Below are 18,685 nucleotides of genomic sequence, written 5' to 3'. Positions count from 1 at the left end.
CTATCATGCTCAACGATTCTTGGCCTTCTTCTTTCCAACTGGTCTGTCTTACTTTTGGGGGCACGAATGGTCACAGGTCCATACTCATTTACTCAAACACAGCAGTAGAAGACATCTTAAATAAAGAAAGTCAGACACTTGTCTCCAGAATCAGACATTCACCCCACAACAATGCTACCGTTTTTAGCCACAACGTTCCACTAACACACCAGCTGAGAAACCTCTTACGCATCACAAGACGCCATCATCAACAGTCTTGCCCAGCACTCTCTCAGCCTACTTAACTCCCTGGAATTGCTTTAAGGCACATCAAGCCACATATCGGCTTCCGTTACCCTCTCTGGACGTTACGTTCATCCGCAATTTCATCACCCATGCTCATTCCATTCAATGCTTTTCAGCATTTGAGGGGTTAAGAATTTGCACCAACTTCATCCGTCTCATCAAACTCTCTCATATTCACACTTAGAAGTTTCCTTCCCCATTTGTCTTCCACCTCAGCTTCTACCTCAACCCTACGAGCCACTAATCAAATAAATCGACCAAGGCATCTCCACAACACCCACTTTTCACTATTCCAAAATGGCCACTTGACTCTGGTTTCAGAAAGAGCTGAACAGCATTCTCTGCATTTCAGCCATATCACCCAAACATTAATCCAGCCACTCTTTCCGTATCTGTTTTGTGAAATCTTTAGACAGGATCGCGGGGTGGTCGACTACAAGCAGATAATCTTCAAAGCACTGTTTTCTGCCAGAGTAGAGTGCTCGTCTACTCTGCCACACAACACAGCAAGACAGCTGTGAGCGACAGACTCACACTGTCAATAACCACAAACACTGTTTCTGCCAGGATGAACTGTCGCTTTTCCTCGCCACAAAATACAGTACAGCTATGAGCAACAGACTCATACTGTCAATAACCACAAACACTGTTTTCTGCTAAAATAAATGTGTCTCTTTATTTCCCACAGAATACAGCATAGCAACAGCATGCAACAGACATGCACTCAATACGTGATGCAGAGTATACACTACTTTCAAGCCCTTACCTTGACACAGGACTGGAGAGCCGTTCAGTCCGGCAGGGCTCACATCAACGTTGCTGGACGTCTCGTACGCGACTCGCAGCAGGCTCTGTCGGGACGAAGAACTCTCCGTCTTTTTATTCTCTTAACAAACAAGGGAACGTGTGTGAGCGAGGGGGGGCCAGTCTTCGCCCTCAGAGATCCCCTGGTGAGTCCGGTGCACCTGCCTGGAAACCATGTTTTCAAAACAGGAGCGCCGTCCTCAAAACATGACCAAACTTATCAAAACATGAGCTTGTTATGTGACCAAAACAAGTTATATAATTGATAAATGAAACCCAAAACAATGATACAGTTGATAAATGAAACACATACAATTGATAAATGAAACACAAAACAATAATAATAGTTATACAACAATGAATCAACAAGTTATACAAGTGACCCACTTAGCTGTTGTCAAGGATCATAATGCAAAATAAACTTTTTCCTCCACATTCCACCCCTTGATCTTTGACAACATTATCTCATTTAATTTTGGAAATACCTTCCCCAGGGTTTGTCTTCTTCATTTAAAAATGTAACCCGCCATTGTGGACCAGCATGTAACTGCAAAGTGTCCACCACCAGGGTTAAAAAAACAATTCGATCTCCAGGAACACCAATGGTGACAGTAAACCTATGTTGATTTACCCAATAATCCACCCTTAAATTATCACTCAGAACAGAAGGATCTACTTCCACTGTGATTTTATCCACCCCAAACCAACCGTCTCTGATTTTAAGGAGTACTCTCATCACAGGGCCGTATTATAAATTCTTAAATTTAGAGGTTGTTTAACTCTTCTAACATATAGGCTAATAATATATTGTCAAGGATCATAATGCAAAATAAACTTTTTCCTCCACAGTATCGGCGCAGCATCCACAGCCGCCAGATCAGGCATCACCCACCAAACCATTCCGTTCCCAGGCCGCTGGTCATCCCAGGCATACCGATCTTCTAGTCACAAACAATATCAGCAATCTCAGTCAAGCCCACGCACAACTCAGTTCTACACAATCTGACACTTTTGGGGGTCTGTAAACTATTCGGGTGAAAACTGCTTCTGAGACGGAACCCCCACTCTGAGTCTCCTCCACCCGGTCATCACACATCCTCCCAGACCAGCCATCAGGCGACATCATCTATCTGCACATTCATAATGTTCATCTGCACATTCATAATGTTCATTAAATCTTTAACTAACAGAATCAATACAAGGCTGAAGGGAGCCATCTTTCTTACTCACAAAGAAAAACTCTGCCCCCAGGGGTGAAGACAAGGGACGATTGAGGCCAGCAGCTAGGGACTCTGTGATGTAGGACTCCATGGCTTCATGCTCCAGTCAAAAGATGCTGTATAAGCATCCTTTTGGGATACGTAGCTCCAGGGATCAGGTTAATAGCATGTACGGTCGGTGGGGGGAAGAGACAGAGCCTTCTGTTTGCTGAACAATTCACCCAAACCGTGTTAGGCTTCAGGAACCAGGGACAAATCCGAGTGGACAAAGTTTAAGACCTGACCGAAAACAGAATGGGAACAATCAGTCTTAAGGCAGTTAGCATGACAATCAATACTGCAACTAGTTACCTTTCCTGTCACCCAATCAAAAGTGCGGTTGTGTTCCTTCATGATGGGGCATGATGAAGAAGGAGATGACCTCTGAGTGATTTCCTGACAACAGTATCTTCACAAGTTAAGTTTTCATGGTAATACGTGCCAGTAGTCTGCCGTTAAGAGTGGTAGCTTCAATGGCCTCCTTAGTTGCTCCTTGGAAAGCCCCAGCTGCTCTACCAGGTAGGCAACCATTGCGCCCCTGAATTGACCAAAGTTAATTTCATGTTAATTTCAACAGACTGATTAGAGTTTATGAGGGTGGCAGGAAAATGGGGTCTGGCTGTGTTATTGGGAGACTGAGGTTGGCTTGCTGGGAGTTCAACGGGCTCTGCGGACAGGAGGAGATGTAATGGCCCATGTTACCGCAGCTGTTGGTCTCACATCTATGCTGGCGCAGATGACTAAACCTCTCCTTTCATCTCGTGGGGTGTTGAACGGAACCAGTAATCCCTGGTCTATTCCCAGACTTAAATGGTAACAGTATCAGTGACTGGCTGGAGGACCCCCTTTGTCTCTCCCTCCTTCTCTTTCGACATCTGTTATACACCCGAATAGACAACCCCTGATGACCAATGTCCTGAATTCAATTTTATGCATCGCGGGCTCCATGGTGAAGAGAAAAGTCGTTTAGCTGCATTCTTACCTTGCACGGGGTGGTCAAAAAGCTTCCTCAACTCCGCCTTTCCACAGAGCAGACCAATCACATGCATAACGTGAATTTCCAATAATCTTCCATATTCATACTCAGGCCAGATTATTTTTTTAATTATAGCTCCTTGTTTAAAATCATGCAGAGACAATGCTATCAAAATGATGTTTTGACTTAATTGTGCTAACAAGGCACTTCAAAGGTGCAGTAGCAGTTTCACTTATAGAAAGCACAATGTTTGTACTATCCCAGACGTTTTATATATAAATGATGGTATTTAAAAATTGAGATACATGTGTACTTTTACTTTACATTGTTTCATTTTAACAATTGTGAAGCTATGTATGTGTTAAGGAAGATAATAAATAAGTGTCTATCATGGATGGTAAGATAACATAATTGTGATGACCAGAGGGGGCTGTTGGACGAGACTTAGGGGGACTCGTTGGGGCAAACCAGTACATTGTTTTAACCTATGGAATGTCACTAACAGTGCCTATAAATGTGGATAGGTTTTTCAAAGCACACTTGATTAATGAGGTTGTGCCATCACCAACCCAATACATTGCTTCCAATTGCTTAAGCAGAGCTTTTTGAAGTATTCATATAAAGTATGTCATAACAGCCAACTCCATTACAATTAAAATCAACTTAATTCTCTGACTCTGGAGTCAGTGAATGAGACAACACTTATGGGTGCAACTGTGTCTCCAAATAAATTTACTCCTGGATGTATGGCTTCCATATGGATGAATTGTGTAATACATTACAAAAATAGTCATACAGAAATGCTGCTGCAGCCAAACTATACTTTTGTGTGGAAGCCAACTAATCTGAAATCATATGGAGAGTGTGGTGTACTCTTAACATAGACTTGCTTAATCACCACTGTCACTTTACTTTGCAATTTTGTCTCAATATGCTTTTTTATAGTTTCTATGTATAACTTTTAGTTTACTTAGTTTGATATACTGTACATTTATATAGCCTACAGCTTATCACGTTTTTTACTTTCTCTCCTTATTTGTACTCTATTCAATCATTAAAGGGGGCAAATAGGTTTCACTTATGACATGTTATTCAGCTGTATTGCCATTGCACACAGGAAGCCTACAGTAGGTGCTACGAAAAGGAAATCCATACGTGCAGAGCAAAGGAATACTATTGTAATTTAGACATGGGCTCACAGTTAAGGAGGCAAGAGGACCCTGGAACTCCATACTTTGACAAGGATCACCATTTGTTCTATTACACTACCACATAAAAATGTACACATAGTTACAAATGTTTATCAAAGTTTTACTACGATTCCAACAACAATACAGCTTAAGGGCATCAGGAACATGTCTTCAGATAAAGTGGGTGGCCTTTATTTTGTTGGTCTAGCAGCAGGTTTATTTGGAGCTGGTGTACTTGGTCACAGCCTTGGTGCCCTCAGACATGCTTGGCCAGCTCCCCGGGCAGCAGCAAGCGCACGGCGGTCTGGATCTCCCTAGAAGTGATGGCGGAGCGCTTGTTGTTTTGATCCAGATGGGAGGCCTCACCAGCGATGTGCTCAAAGATGTAGTTCATGATGCCCATAACCTTGGAGGAAATGCCAGTGTCTGGAGGGACCTGCTTCAGCACTTTGTTCACATAGATGATCTTTCTCTTTTTGTTACCAGTCTTGCTGACGCTCTAAGACACGGCTTTCTTTGAGCCCCTCTTGGGCGCTTTGACGGTGGGGTCCAGCATAATTAGCAGTAGGTTTGTCCTCCTGACTCGGACCACAGAATGGTCAATTTATATCCACTCATGCAAATCTCACTGTGCTGTGGCTCGCACATGATTGGTTGTCTTTTGAGCGGGACTGAGCACGCAATAAACAAGTAACCGTTCCTGTAAGAATTTGTATCTGCTTTTAGGGTGCATTCAGACCTGTCTGAGTTTAATGATACAAGGTTATTAAACATGCATGTTTAAAGGAGGAAGGATAACAGAGGTGTGAACAGTAATTGACTGAAAGAATGAAGATGAAACCACTATAAACAAAAATACTGGAAACCAGTTAAGTTAGTCTTCATTCTAGGCTACTCTGGACGCTGGATGGATTTAATCAAGTCAATTTAATCAAAACTGAGCCCTCACTGGAATGCTAGGATTCATTAAACTCTTAAATACAAAACTGTTGGCCTTCAAATAAAGCTTCAAAGTGAGAATTTATTTTGAATGCCGATACATGCAGATTGGGGGCACACTTGGCCTACTAGTTTTCCATACCACAGACCTCAAATATAACAGATGGTTACCTCAGTTATATACTGTATTTTTGTTTAGTGTTGTTGTTAAAACAGCCCCCACCCTATAAAAAAACTATGTAGCATCCTTTATGTTGTAGCCAGCCATTGCAATAAAGTTTGTAAAACTGTGTTTAGCTCACATTTGCTCTTTCTGAGAGGACACAGATGTAAAAAAAAAAAAAATCCCATACAATGCAATTTAAAATAAAATTACTTTATTGTGGTATATTTCACATCATATTATATGATAAGAAACAGCCCATCAACTGAAGTTCTTCACTCAGCTGTGTCTTTTCCCTGGAAAAAAATAAAATAATTAATACAACTAGTATTAATTGTTGTACACATCCTACTCATCATACATATTTTTCCAGTCATGACTAAAGTATTGTTAGACACAAATAACAGTAGGAGGTATTTCATTTGGTTACATTTTCATAAAGCTGATGTGTATATATTTACCTTGCCAGAGTCACGGCTCTTTGCTCTCATCTTGTTGACCTGGGACTCTGCGATGTCAGCGCGCTCCTCAGCCTCCTCCAGCTCATGCTGCACCTTCCTGCACTTGGACAGATGAGTGTTGGCCTGCTCCTCCTGAAAAACCATAGAGATTGACATTTTTAAATCTCCTAAAACACCAAAGGTATACTTTTTTAGTGTTGAAAATGTATATTGTCCTTACCGCCTCCTCAGCCTGCCTCTTGTAGGCCTTGACTTTGAGCTGCAACTTGTCAACTAGGTCCTGCAGCCTGTTAACGTTTTTCTTGTCTTCCTCAGTCTGTTAAAGTGTATTTAATAATTAAAAAAAAGATTTGTATATGTCAAGTTGATTTGCATGTTAACTATTAAAGTGGCTGTACCTGATAGGTGAGCTCCTTCACCCTCCTCTCATATTTGCGGACACCCTTAATGGCATCTGCTCCGCGTCTCTGCTCAGCCTCAACCTCTGCCTCAAGTTCACGTACCTTCAATGAACAATAATGAAATTAGCATACATCTTTTTTATATGTAAGTTGAGCTCTGCAAATTCTCTCTTTTTTTTCTTACTCTGGACTCCAGTTTCTGGAGCTGCTTCTTGCCACCCTTCATGGCCAGGTTCTCAGCCTCATCCAGGCGGTGCTGCAGGTCCTTAACAGTGACCTCCAGGTTCTTCTTCATCCTCTCCAGGTGAGCGCTGGTATCCTGCTCCTTCTTCAGCTCCTCAGCCATCATAGCAGCCTAGAAGAGACAGCATTCAATGTTATTTAGTGTCCCCATTTTCCCCATTGTAAATCAGTGTGGCATAAACATGATTTTGAAGCTGTTATTTAAAGATAATTACGTAATGGTGCAGTAATTATGCCTTGAAAAAACGCATGGTTGGGATAGAGAGAAACAAAATGCAAACTCACATCAGTGATGGCCTTCTTGGCCTTCTCCTCTGCATTCCTTGCTTCTTGAACCGTGTCATCCACTTCACTCTGGACCTGGACCAGATCGGCCTCAAGCTTCTTCTTAGAGTTCAAAAGGCTTGTGTTCTAAAAGGCAAAACAAGATTTATGCACTTTAAACATCACATGCTTGATTTTCACATGTTATTTAAAGTGGACACATTATGCTTTTCCATATTTTCTGTCATATCTGCAATGTTAAAATGTCGGGTTTCATGGTAAACGTGGCCAAAACTTCAAAAAATGTGGTAAAAGCATTTCAGAGAAATCCCTGTGAGCTAAAACGTTCAGCCAACTGTTCTGAACACTCCGGTTTAAACAGTTTTTTCTACTCTTTGGCTAAGCGTCACGTAACACTTAACCGGCCTTCTATTGGACATGGGATTGGTCATATGCTCCATGCAGGAACTACTGTGAATGCTTGTTTTTTTAAGTTACTAGAGAGACTTGGTCCAGCAATATCTATCGGGCTCCGTCATTGTACAAAGCTAACCGGAAGAAACATATCCCCACTCAGAGACGTTCTTCCAGTCTTCAGTTGCTGCATAATAGGCCTATGGAGAATGGCCAGGCTCTCTGTACAAATGACATGTACGAGAGTCTGGTAGGACCAGGCTATGTCATGTCCTAGTACAAACACAAAATACAAATACAACCCGAAAATGCTATATAATAGTTCCCTTTTAAAATATCATTAGATTTTTTATTGATGAAAAAATTGGGCTTGTTCACCTGAGAGTGCAGAAGTCCAACACGCTCACTGGCGTCCACCAGCTCCTGCTCAGCGATTTTGCGACTTCTCTCCGTCTGTTCCAGAGCAACTCTAAGTTCCTCGATTTCAGCTACCATCAGACCGTTCCTGCGCTCCACCATTGCAGCTTGTTCCTTGAACTCGTCCTGTGCTCTGACAGCATCATCAAGGTGCAGTTGTGCATCCTAGTGAAAAAATATCAGGAAAATATTCACATAAATGCAAAAATGTGCTTGCACTGATCATAGTCTGTGCAACAGCTCAGTGTCTAACAATACCTTCAGTTGCGCCTGCACATTCCTCAGCTGCTTCTGGGACTCAGCAGCCTGGCGATTGGCGTGGCTCAGCTGAATCTCCATCTCATTCAAGTCTCCCTCCATCTTCTTCTTGATTCTCAGGGCATCGTTTCTGCTCCTGACCTCAGAATCTAAAGTGCTCTGCATGGAGTCAATCACCCTCTGGCTGTTCCTCTTGATCTGCTCCATCTCCTCATCTTTCTCTGCCAACTTCCTGTCCACCTCACCCTTAATCTGGTTGAGCTCCAGCTGGACACGCATGATCTTAGACTCCTCGTGTTCCAGAGTTCCCTGATGATATCAAAGAATAAAATATAAATTTCTGCCCTTCAAACCTTTTAAGTGTATTGTCTGTGATTTTGATTGTTTTTTCAGAAAGTGTCCCCAGAAAAAAAAATGACTCCCCTCTTCAAGGCTTTGAATTGCCTTCTCAGTCCCCCCCGGTTTTGGATTTCCCAGCTTGGAGTTTGCAGTCCCCCAATTGTTGTCAGATCTGAGTTTCCCTTTTGCAGAGGAAAATGTTTTTATATTGTTAAGTTTTAAACAAAAATTTAAGTTTTTATTTAAAGTGTTCAATACACTAAAAAACAAATGAATGTATGAATAATTTGAGTTACTTGCAGGTTTTTGGTTTTCACCTTCATGGTCTCCAGTGATACGAGTTCTCTAAGAGTTTTTCATCTAAAAGGGGCCAGTGTGAGAGAACGGGGCTCTTCTGTCCCCCTCGAGCTCGCTGCCCCTCCTCAATTTTGTTTCCACTTTCCCAAAAACCCCCTAAAAAAACACATTTTAAATGGTATTAAAAAACTTGAAGACAAATACATACATATTTCATTGGTTTATAGTCTGCCAAGATATGCTCTACAGGGTAAAGTTTTTGCAAACCCCCAAAACCCCCGGATTCCCCCTTCTTTATGTTTTGCATTTTAAATTTTGGTGGTTTATGAGAATCCCAAAAAACTACTAGCTATCTCCCAATCGATTTTTTGTTGCACGACAAAATAACTTTTTTTTTGTCGTTTCCCCCAAAACAATTTTTCCCCCCGGGCTATTTTTTCGAGGAACGTCTTTTGGTCTGGGCTTGCGCCCCCCAAAAGGGTTGTGACGGTTTTAAAAAATGCCCCTAAACCCAACCCCGTTTCTCTGATGTGGAATGTTGTGTGGACTAGCCAGACCTTTCCCCCGCAGCACTTTTGGGGGCAAGGGTTTGGGAATGCGGATGTTTTTTGTTGGTTGGCAACACAGATGAACTATGTACCTGTCAAATTCCTCCTTTTTGTCCCAATTTGGAGCCACCCCTTGGGGCCCCCAAAACACAGAGGTCCCCACCTCACTTGGGGCCTCTGTTTTTGGGTTTTTTTAAGAAAGCCCCCTTTGGAAAATTTACCTTTAATTCCTACCCCCTGAAGACGCTGAGCAGCTTTTTTCCTGTTTGAAAAAAGGAAGGATTTTTTCCAACTAAAAAAATGTTGCTCTTTAAGTCTAGTAAAAGGAATCTTCAAAATTTTAGTTCTTTCCACCTTATTAACGTTGCAAATCCACACACAAAACATTCAAGGCCAGATCGTAATTTTCTGGAAATGTATTGGAAGGGCTTAATTTCTTTTTTGTATACGTTGGCTTTTCTACAGCATGTTTTTTTTTTGAATTTTTCCCACTGGTAAAAAAATGAGTATTTTTCAAAATAACAGTGTTTTGGAAAAAAGGGGGAAATTTTTTTAAGTAGCCCTTATTTGGGCATTATGGTAATGCAAATTTTTTTTAATACAGGATTTAATGATCATTTAAAAAAGTTTTTCCCAAAAAAAAATGCCACCATTTCTTTTTTGAAGTGCCACTTGTTCCTCAAAACCCCCAGTCGTGGATAGCACAGTTTTATATTAGTTTTTCACTGAGCCAAACCCACTGGGGCCCTTTGGGCATTCCAGCGCGCTAGCCTTGGCCTCTTTCTCCCCTTTAAACGCTCCCAGCAGATCACGTCAGGGGGGCTGATGCAGTCCATGGGAAAGCTTCTTGGCCGGTCAAGACATAGAGAATTACAAAATTCCACAACCCCCAAATAATAATAGTAATACACACACTTAAATGTCTCTTACCTTAATCTCCTCTTCAATCTGTCTCTTCAGCTCCTCAATCTGCTGTGTGAATGCCTGTTTGCCTCTGGTCAGCTGGGAGACAAGAGCTTCTTTCTCTTCAATTTGACGGCTGAACTCACCTTGTGTGAAAGATGTCACGATACATGAGTTTTTGTCACGTTTCTTAATATAGACAACAGATCATTGAGTTTAAAAGTTTTAGATACCATTTTCTGTCAGGAGACGTGCTCTCTGTGCATTTGAGTCATTGATTTGACGGACATTTTCATCATTCTTGGTCTTCAGTTCGCTGAGTTGGTCCTCAAGAGTACGGCACATCTTTTCAAGATTTCCCTAATGAGTAAATAGAGATGAGATCAGTGATCAGATTTTATTTATAATATTAATTACATTATTTATTATACTAATTTGGGTAATAAAATAACATTTAATGCTTTGTGTACCTTTGCTTTAGCGACATTCTCCATGTTGCTGGAGAGGTCATCAATCTCCATCTTGTATTCACTCTTTTCCTTCTCAAGCTTCTGCTTTACACGCTGGAGGTTGTCGATCTGCTCTCCCAGCTCAGCAACGCTGTCAGCCTGCTTCTTGCGAAGAGCAGCAGCAGTGGCTTCATGCTGCAGAGTGGACTCCTCAAGATCACGACGGAGCTTCTGGAACTCGGCTTCACGCTTCTTGTTCATCTCAATCTGAGCAGCGGTGGCTCCACCGGCCTCCTCCAGCCTCTCACTGATCTCCTCAAGTTCCCTGGAGAGGTCGGCTCTCTGCTTCTCAACCTTGGCACGAGCAGCGCGCTCAGCCTCAATCTCCTCCTCCAGTTCCTCAATACGAGCCTGTTTAATATCGATGTGATGCCTTTCAGTAAACTTTCACTTGTAATACCTAAAATTGGAAACGTTTGCAGAAATGTTTTGTGTAACGTGATATGTCACCTGTAGCTCCTTGATCTTCTTCTGAAGCTGAGCACCCAGTGACTGCTCATCTTCAATCTTGCTAAGCAGCTGACTGATTTCAAAGTCCTTCCTGTGAGACGTTTAGATAAAATGCACAGAGCTCATGAAGTTGATCACATTTTTTCTAAAAGAATGGTTGTAGGTTGAAAAACTTAGTTACTTTTTGATCTTCTCATCAGACTGCTGCTTGTCATTCTCAAGATCCATGATGGATTCCTGGGCCAGTTTCAGATCACCCTCAAGCTTTCTCTTGGCTCTCTCAAGGTCCATACGGAGCTTCTTCTCTTGCTCCAGAGAACCCTCAAGCTGAAGAATAAAATGGGTTTCTAACCATCACACACATTCAAGAAGAAGAATCGTGCTTTGCCAATCCAAGAGACTTTGTAAACTTACATCATCCACTTGCTGCTCAAGCTTGGTCTTGGCCTTGGTCAGAGTGTTGACTTTGTCTTCCTCTGCCTGCAGGTCATCAAGAGTCTGCTGATGAGCCTCCTGAAGGGCTTTCTTTTCCTTGGTCAGCTTGGCAATGCTCTCATCCTGAGAGGCCATCTCCTCAGTCAGGTTCTTCACCTAAGTGTGCAAGAAAGATCTTGTCTTTAAATGTTCATCATTATAATCTTACTTGATCTGATGGACAGATTATTATTTACGAACCTTGTTCTCTGTGGCATGTTTCTCTTTTTCCACTTTGGCCAAGGTAAGCTCCAGGTCATCAATATCCTTCTTGAGCTCAGAGCATTCATCCTCCAGCTTTCTCTTCTTGGCAGTGAGCTCAGCATTGATTTCCTCTTCATCCTCCAGTCTCTCATTTATCTCTTTGAGTTTGGCCTCCAGCTGAATCTTACTCTTGATAAGTCCCTCACATCTCTCTTCAGCATCATTCAGATTCTCTGATTCCTAGTTAAAGATATAAAAACAGATGTTGATGTAAGGACATAAATTTGTATATGAAAAAACAGAACTGTCCAATGACGTGTACTTACAGATGCTACTTGCAATTGCAGATCATTCTTCTCCTGCAGAAGGGACACCATCTTCTCTTCCAGTTCCTTCTTCTTGGCCAGGGCAGCTTCCAAGTCCGATTTCATCTTATCGTAGTTCTCCTTCATATTTGCCAGCTCCTTCTCAGTTTCAGCACTCTTCAGCAGAGGCTTGATCTTGTAGTACACCTTCATCCATGGCCAGTGTTTGACATTCATGAATGAGCGGATATTGTACTGGATGGTATATATGGATTCCCTGCGGACAAGAAGTAGCTGTTAGGGACAGTATTGTTATTGAGTTTTTGTACCATCATTTAGAATGAGCTGTTTTCAACATGCCTCCTCTCCATCATCTTCACAAACTCTCTTCTCATGAGGTAACCACGGCACAAAGCCTGAGTCATGGTTACCAGAGTTGCCAGTTTTTCATCTCTCATCTCCTCAAGGACACCCAGAAGACCGGCCTTAAAGAACACCTGTTTAAGCAAAAAATAAAAATGAATTCAGAATGAACTCAGATAGTGAATACTTCACACACTGTAAAACTAAAACTGAAAAGATTTTCACCTTCCTCACAATGTTCAAGGGTTTCAAGTCAAAGGTGTGTTATAAACTTGCAGCCTTCTCGGCCTCTACTAACAATAAATAACTTGTTCCTTGGCATCAAACTTTACAATCATGTAACTACGTTTTTACATATTCTGCTATGTAATTAATAAAAAAAGCAGACACACCAGACTGAACAACCTAACCTCCTTGGCCATTATTCGTCAGTTAAATAAGGAAATCCAGGTGTTTACCTTGGTGTGCCCGAATTTGTACTCATCGTGATTAACATCAATTGACCCAAGCAGCTTCTCTGAAGCCTTCTTATTGTCAATGAACTGGCCCTCTGGGATGACACTGGCATTCAGCACCTTGTACCTTGAGTTTTATAAGAGTCAATGGTCAGTATGAGACTTTTTTGTAAATAATCTCTATCAAAATTCTCTCAAAATATCCATTAATACCTCTGCTTGAAGTCAGCATAGAGGATTCTGCTGGGGAAACCTTTTCTGCAGATTCTGATACCCTCCAGCACACCGTTACACCTGAGCTGGTGGATGACCAGGAAGTTCTCCATCAGACCTGTCAAAAATTAATAATGAATTAATTTGTTGAAGAAATGGTAACACAACATTTAGTAAACAAAATTAACAAACAAAACCTCTCCTCAAGAATGTCTTGAGATTTAGTTTTCTATGTACCTGGAGTCTTTGACTCATTGGGAATCAGGCAGCGCACAAAGTGAGGATGGGTGCTCCTCAAGTTAGTCATCAGCTTGCCCAAGTTCTCCTGTAGATCAAAGATGGTGAGTATTAGCATGACATGTAACAATTGTGAGTTTGAAAATGAACTGATACTGTATGTTTATGATTTGTTTGCCTTACCCTAAACTGTGAAGACACAGTCTGCATAGAACCACCCTTCTTCTTGCCTCCCTTCTTGCCACCAGTTTCTGTTGATAATTTAAAGTAGACATAAAATGTACATGAACAAATATACAGTATAAACTTAAAATACATTTACATCATAACCTTAAAAAATGTTTCATTTTACTGTAGTTACTATCATACCCTCAACAACAGGAGGGAAGCAGATAGCCAGCACTTTCACTGAGGATTTCATGTAGAGCTGACAGACGGAGTCATTCAGTGGATCCTTGTTCTTCTCCAGCCAGCCAATAATATTGTAGTCCACAGTACCGGCGTAGTGCACCAGGGAGAAGTGGGCCTCAGCCTTGCCTTTCTTGGGGGGCTTAGGCTTCTCAAATGCTTTACTTTTGCCAAGATGCTGGTCATACAGCTTGTTCTTGAAGGATGTGTCTGTGGCCTTGGGGAACATGCACTCCTCTTCAAGGATGGAGAAGATGCCCATGGGCTTGAAAAAAGTAATAAGAGTGTGTCATTAAGTGATACATTAATTAAAAAGGAAAAACAATTATATAAAATCACCAAATCACTAAATTACCTTTTCGATGAGCTCAATGCATGCAGCCAAATCCATGCCAAAGTCAATGAAATCCCAGACAATACCCTCCTTCTTGTACTCCTCTTGCTCCAGGACAAACATGGTGTGGTTGAAAAACTGTTGCAGTTTCTCATTGGTGAAGTTGATGCACAGCTGCTCCAAGGTGTTGAACTGTGAGGAGACAAATAATCAGTTTAATCTCTTGTAGGCAATAAGAAGGATTCTGTCATGAAAAGTTTTTCATCTTCTGAGTTGTTTGAAATGAAGCTTACGTCAAAGATTTCAAAACCAGCAATGTCCAGGACACCAATGTAGAACTGTCGTGCTTGTTTAGTGTCCAACATCTGGTTAATACGAACGACCATCCACAAGAACATCCTCTCATAGACAGCCTTGGCCAGGGCAGTCACGGAGTTCATCACCTGAATAAAAACAAGGATATGATTTGATTAAGGCCAGTCAAGCCTTTTTGTCAAATCATGGATTAAAGGTATTTTGAATTTCTTCTAATCTCTTGAATATATAGGCAGGTCAGTCAGTTTGTCAAGTTGAATGTGGCAATCCAAAAGCGCAAAATACGTAATACGAGCACGCTTTTGTACGGATAAAAATGGACACTTCTATGTATGAAAAGAAGGATCTCATAAAGTAGAGAAACCAAGTTAGCCCTCTGAGCTAATGCATGCAAACTCCTGCAGCCAAGGGTAATTCAACAAAAACGTGAGATACATGTTGCTAACAACATTTTTTTGTCGACAATAGATACCAAACAAAAACCAGACACAGTATTGTATTTAAATCATTGTGAGCAGTAAATTCACCACTTCTAAGCAAAAGGCAGAAAAACATTATCGCGATGCCCAATCTGGAATAGCCTCTCTTCCTCCTGGTAGCAGGTAAATGTAGCAGTACAATGTTTTCGTCTGAAGTGGAAGTAATCAGTTTTTTTTTTTGTGTGCTTTGTAAGTTATTTCTGGGTACAATGAATTAAAATTGCAACATTCTATATTTTACATCATGAATCAAAATACATCTACAGCTGTATGGGGCCCTTTTTACATTTGGCCCCCAGGCAGTTGTCTTATTGGCCTAATGATTTTTCTCTTAATGTTTTCACCGCTGAACCAGTGTATTTCAAATGTGTTTCTGACTGTGTGTAGTAGATATTGCTCAGGACCCAAAGAAGCGCAGTGTGAGCATTAAGTTGATTGTATGAGCATTTCTCAAGAAAGCTGCAGCACCAACACCACAGGCCAAGCAATCGGCCTGTTCGAAACAGACATGGTTTGAACGGCCACCTCAATTGTCACGTAAATAATACAAAAGATCTAAAAATTTGAAATTACATCTGAGATTTTCCTAGACTTATTCTATATTATGCATTTAGTATTCAATGTGTAAGTCTTCCAAAGTATCAATTTGGTATATTGAACAATACCATTGTGTTCTATTTAAAAGAAGTGCAACATTTATAGAACTAACATAACTAATCTGTTTTTTTAATAGTAGGATATTGATAATTCATGTTTACCTGAGGTACAGTTTGTCCCTTGGTGACATACTCATTTCCGACCTTCACTCTGGGATAGCACAGAGCCTTGAGCATGTCAGCGGAGTTCAGACCCAGCAAGTAAGCAACCTTGTCAGCCTCTGAAAATAATTCAGAGAATTCCATCATGATGTAAACTGACACTAGTGGGATTTTCTGTTGTACCCAAGCGATACATTCTGAGCTGACATTAAACACTCACCCTCTGTGCCATCAGGCTCAGCCTGCTCCTCACGCTGCTTCTGCTTGAACTTCATGTTACCATGGTGGAGCACAGCACCAGTCATCTTGTAGATGCTTACCTTCTCTTCACTGCTGAAGCCCAGGATATCAATGGCATTCTGAGTTCAAAAGAGGTCCACACAAAATATAATCATTTGAAAAACGTGCAATGGAAATTTTTACGTTGCATTTAATGCAAACATTTTTTTAAATACTATGAAGTGGAGATCACTCACATCAGTGGCTTCCAGCTCAACTTTGTCATCAATGCTGGCCACAGTGATCTGACCCATGCTACACATGGGGAAGTCGTAGGGGTTGGTGGTGATGAGGGCCATATCTGGAGATGAAAAAAGGGTGAAAAAATGTCTGAATATTTGTTTCACATGAAAACAGGTTAAACAATGTGTATCCTGTCACTCTCCTTACCAATCAGCTCAGGTATGTGTGCAGTCATCATCTGATAGAAGATGTGGTAGCCTCTTTCATCAGGAAGCTGGAATGTCACTCTAGACTTTTCCAGCAGATCTACAAATATTGTTCATAAATTACAGTCTGACCAGTTCTCAATTCCAGTTGTTTGTATGTGCTATGAGTATTACTTACATGTCTCAATATCAGCACTAGCCAGTTTGCCAGTTGCGCCGAAATGGATTCTGATGAATTTACCCTGTTTGGAACAAAGGATTTTTAATGGATCTCCACATTGGAAATCTGTAACAAAAATCTCTTATTTGTAGAAATTTTTCCATACTTACAAAACGAGAAGAGTTGTCATTCCTCACAGTTTTGGCGTTACCGTAGGCCTCCAGCAGGGGATTGGCTGCAATAATCTGATCCTCCAGTGACCCCTAATATCCAGGTTTAGAATTGCTATTAGAAAATAACTATTTTTCTACCCTGGAAAAAACATTCCATACATAAGAACCCTGAATTGTACTCATCATACAGTAACATACTTTTGATGCGTCCCTCTTTGGTCCACCAACTGCAATTGTTGCAAAGTACTGGATGACACGCTTGGTGTTCACAGTCTTTCCAGCACCAGATTCTCCACTAGGTATAGAAATAGACTTATAAGAACCTGATCAAGATATTTGACTATGTTAAACAAAGTCTACAAATGTAAATGTAACAAACTTACGTGATCAAGACAGACTGGTTCTCCCTATCTGTTAAATAAAAAACAAAAAAATTTACTGTGTTTTACTACAACAGAAACCTCATATACTGATAAATTGTTTTGGTTAGGACTTACCAGTAAGCATGAACTGAAAAGCGTTGTCAGAGACAGAGAAGATGTGGGGTGGAGCCTCCATACGCTTCTTGCCTCTATAGGCTGCTACACATTCAGCATCATACACTGGGAGCCACTTGTAGGGGTTCACAGTGGCACAGAACAACCCAGAGTAGGTCTGAAAGTGATCATAGAGATTCAACAGTTAACTTTCTTTCCTACTAGCTGAGCATTTTTTTTAATAGTTCTCTTTTCTCATTGGGCATAATTTCTCACGTAGATCATCCATGCTGCATAACGCTCTTTGAGGTTATACAGCACAGAGGCTTCATTGAGATGGGTCATCATGGCCATGTCCTCAATCTTGTCATACTTGGGAGGGTTCATTGGATGGACATCAGCTTCTTTCACTGTCCTCTCCTGGAATTGGGCATTTATTACAATGAGAACTAATCATGTTAAATTCCCACTTGACTGTGACTTCATGATACTAACCTCTTTAGTGTCCAGGATTTCAACGGTGACTTTGTCACCATCTTTCTTGAGGATTTTGGCCTTCAAGTACAGCTCCTTGACATCGGCCACGTAGCAGGCAGTCTTGGCATCAAATGGTGCACTTTGAGACTCAATTCTCTCCCTTTCTGGCTTACGAAGGTAAATGGCAGCTTTGCCATAAATGGCCATCTCCGCGTCCGTACTCATGGTGGCGGCTGATGTCTGATGATAATTACAAAGGAACTGTCATCTTAGACTAAGTCCATGTAATTAAAACAGCGGTCAAACTTCAAATTCTGCTGAACATATCTGAACTGAAATTCAATGAATGAGAAATAATTTGCATATGTATTACAGGAACTTAGGTCGTTTTTCCATGCCTCTTTCGCCTAACTCTTGGTGGGAATTGTTGGGTTTCTGTAAATAACATCACAGAGTACGGTCTAGACCCGCACTTTTATGAAAAGCGCAATGAGATAACTGTTGTTGTGATTTGGCGCTATATAAATAAAAACAGTGAATTGAAATTACGAGGGGGAATGACATGCAGCAAAGGACTGCAGGTCGGAGGTGCGTCAAGGGCTGAGCCTCTGTAGTTGGGGGCGCGCTGTACCAGGTGAGCTACCCAGGCGCCCAGTGTATTACGCTTTTAAAGAAAATGTAACATTTAAAGTTTCCTTACCTGAACGCCTCTCTGTCAACGGTATTCACCAAATCTGTTGAAAACAGTTTTTCGTGTTAGAGTATGTGTAAAGACAAGATTCAGTCAACAAATGTTTCTATTTTCATTACTTATTTCTTAAATAATATTAATAAAATGGCCTTAAGCTTAAGAAAAACATTTTTTACCACAAGCAGGAACCCCCAGATCTTTACTGTCGCACTCTGTATCTACAAGTAGCCTTTATATCAAACTCGGTTTTGATGACCCAGCAAAAGTTAAAACCATACCTTGTTGGTATTCATACCAAATGTGGTGAGACAGATTTATAGAAAGAGAATTTATCATCTCATGTTTCAGGTTTCATTTAGTTGTCTTGGTTTTTGC

General features: G+C 41.1%; 2 protein-coding genes and 1 pseudogene across 2 annotated transcripts; all 3 read right to left on the bottom strand.

Annotated features, from left to right (window-relative positions):
* Positions 1-439: 439 nt before the first annotated feature.
* Positions 440-18,428, bottom strand: LOC116694405 (myosin heavy chain, fast skeletal muscle). Its single transcript, XM_032524138.1, has 30 exons — positions 18,320-18,428; positions 17,638-17,859; positions 17,419-17,562; positions 17,164-17,320; positions 17,050-17,077; positions 16,865-16,961; positions 16,664-16,756; positions 16,512-16,575; positions 16,335-16,433; positions 16,142-16,245; positions 15,886-16,024; positions 15,666-15,784; positions 14,407-14,556; positions 14,135-14,305; positions 13,741-14,044; positions 13,555-13,622; positions 13,372-13,459; positions 13,135-13,252; positions 12,925-13,048; positions 12,464-12,600; positions 12,125-12,380; positions 11,796-12,038; positions 11,535-11,711; positions 11,302-11,447; positions 11,121-11,211; positions 10,632-11,021; positions 10,395-10,521; positions 10,190-10,307; positions 10,055-10,111; positions 440-450 (listed from the first exon to the last, which is right to left on the bottom strand). Exons 2-29 carry the CDS (start codon positions 17,842-17,844, stop codon positions 10,072-10,074), a joined length of 3,999 nt encoding a protein of 1,332 aa, XP_032380029.1. The 5' UTR covers positions 17,845-17,859; positions 18,320-18,428; the 3' UTR covers positions 440-450; positions 10,055-10,071.
* On the bottom strand, positions 4,731-5,070 carry LOC116694442 (histone H2B 1/2-like; annotated as a pseudogene).
* LOC116694428 (myosin-7) lies at positions 5,814-8,382 on the bottom strand. Its single transcript, XM_032524160.1, has 8 exons — positions 8,075-8,382; positions 7,778-7,981; positions 7,007-7,132; positions 6,663-6,833; positions 6,476-6,580; positions 6,298-6,393; positions 6,078-6,209; positions 5,814-5,912 (listed from the first exon to the last, which is right to left on the bottom strand). The coding sequence occupies exons 1-8, from the start codon at positions 8,351-8,353 to the stop codon at positions 5,892-5,894; spliced, it is 1,134 nt and encodes a 377-aa protein (XP_032380051.1). The 5' UTR covers positions 8,354-8,382; the 3' UTR covers positions 5,814-5,891.
* Positions 18,429-18,685: the final 257 nt, after the last annotated feature.

The sequence above is a fragment of the Etheostoma spectabile genome, chromosome 8 (assembly GCF_008692095.1).
Source record: "Etheostoma spectabile isolate EspeVRDwgs_2016 chromosome 8, UIUC_Espe_1.0, whole genome shotgun sequence".
NCBI classification, from domain to species: domain Eukaryota; kingdom Metazoa; phylum Chordata; class Actinopteri; order Perciformes; family Percidae; genus Etheostoma; species Etheostoma spectabile.
This window is presented reverse-complemented; position numbering and strand designations above follow the sequence as displayed.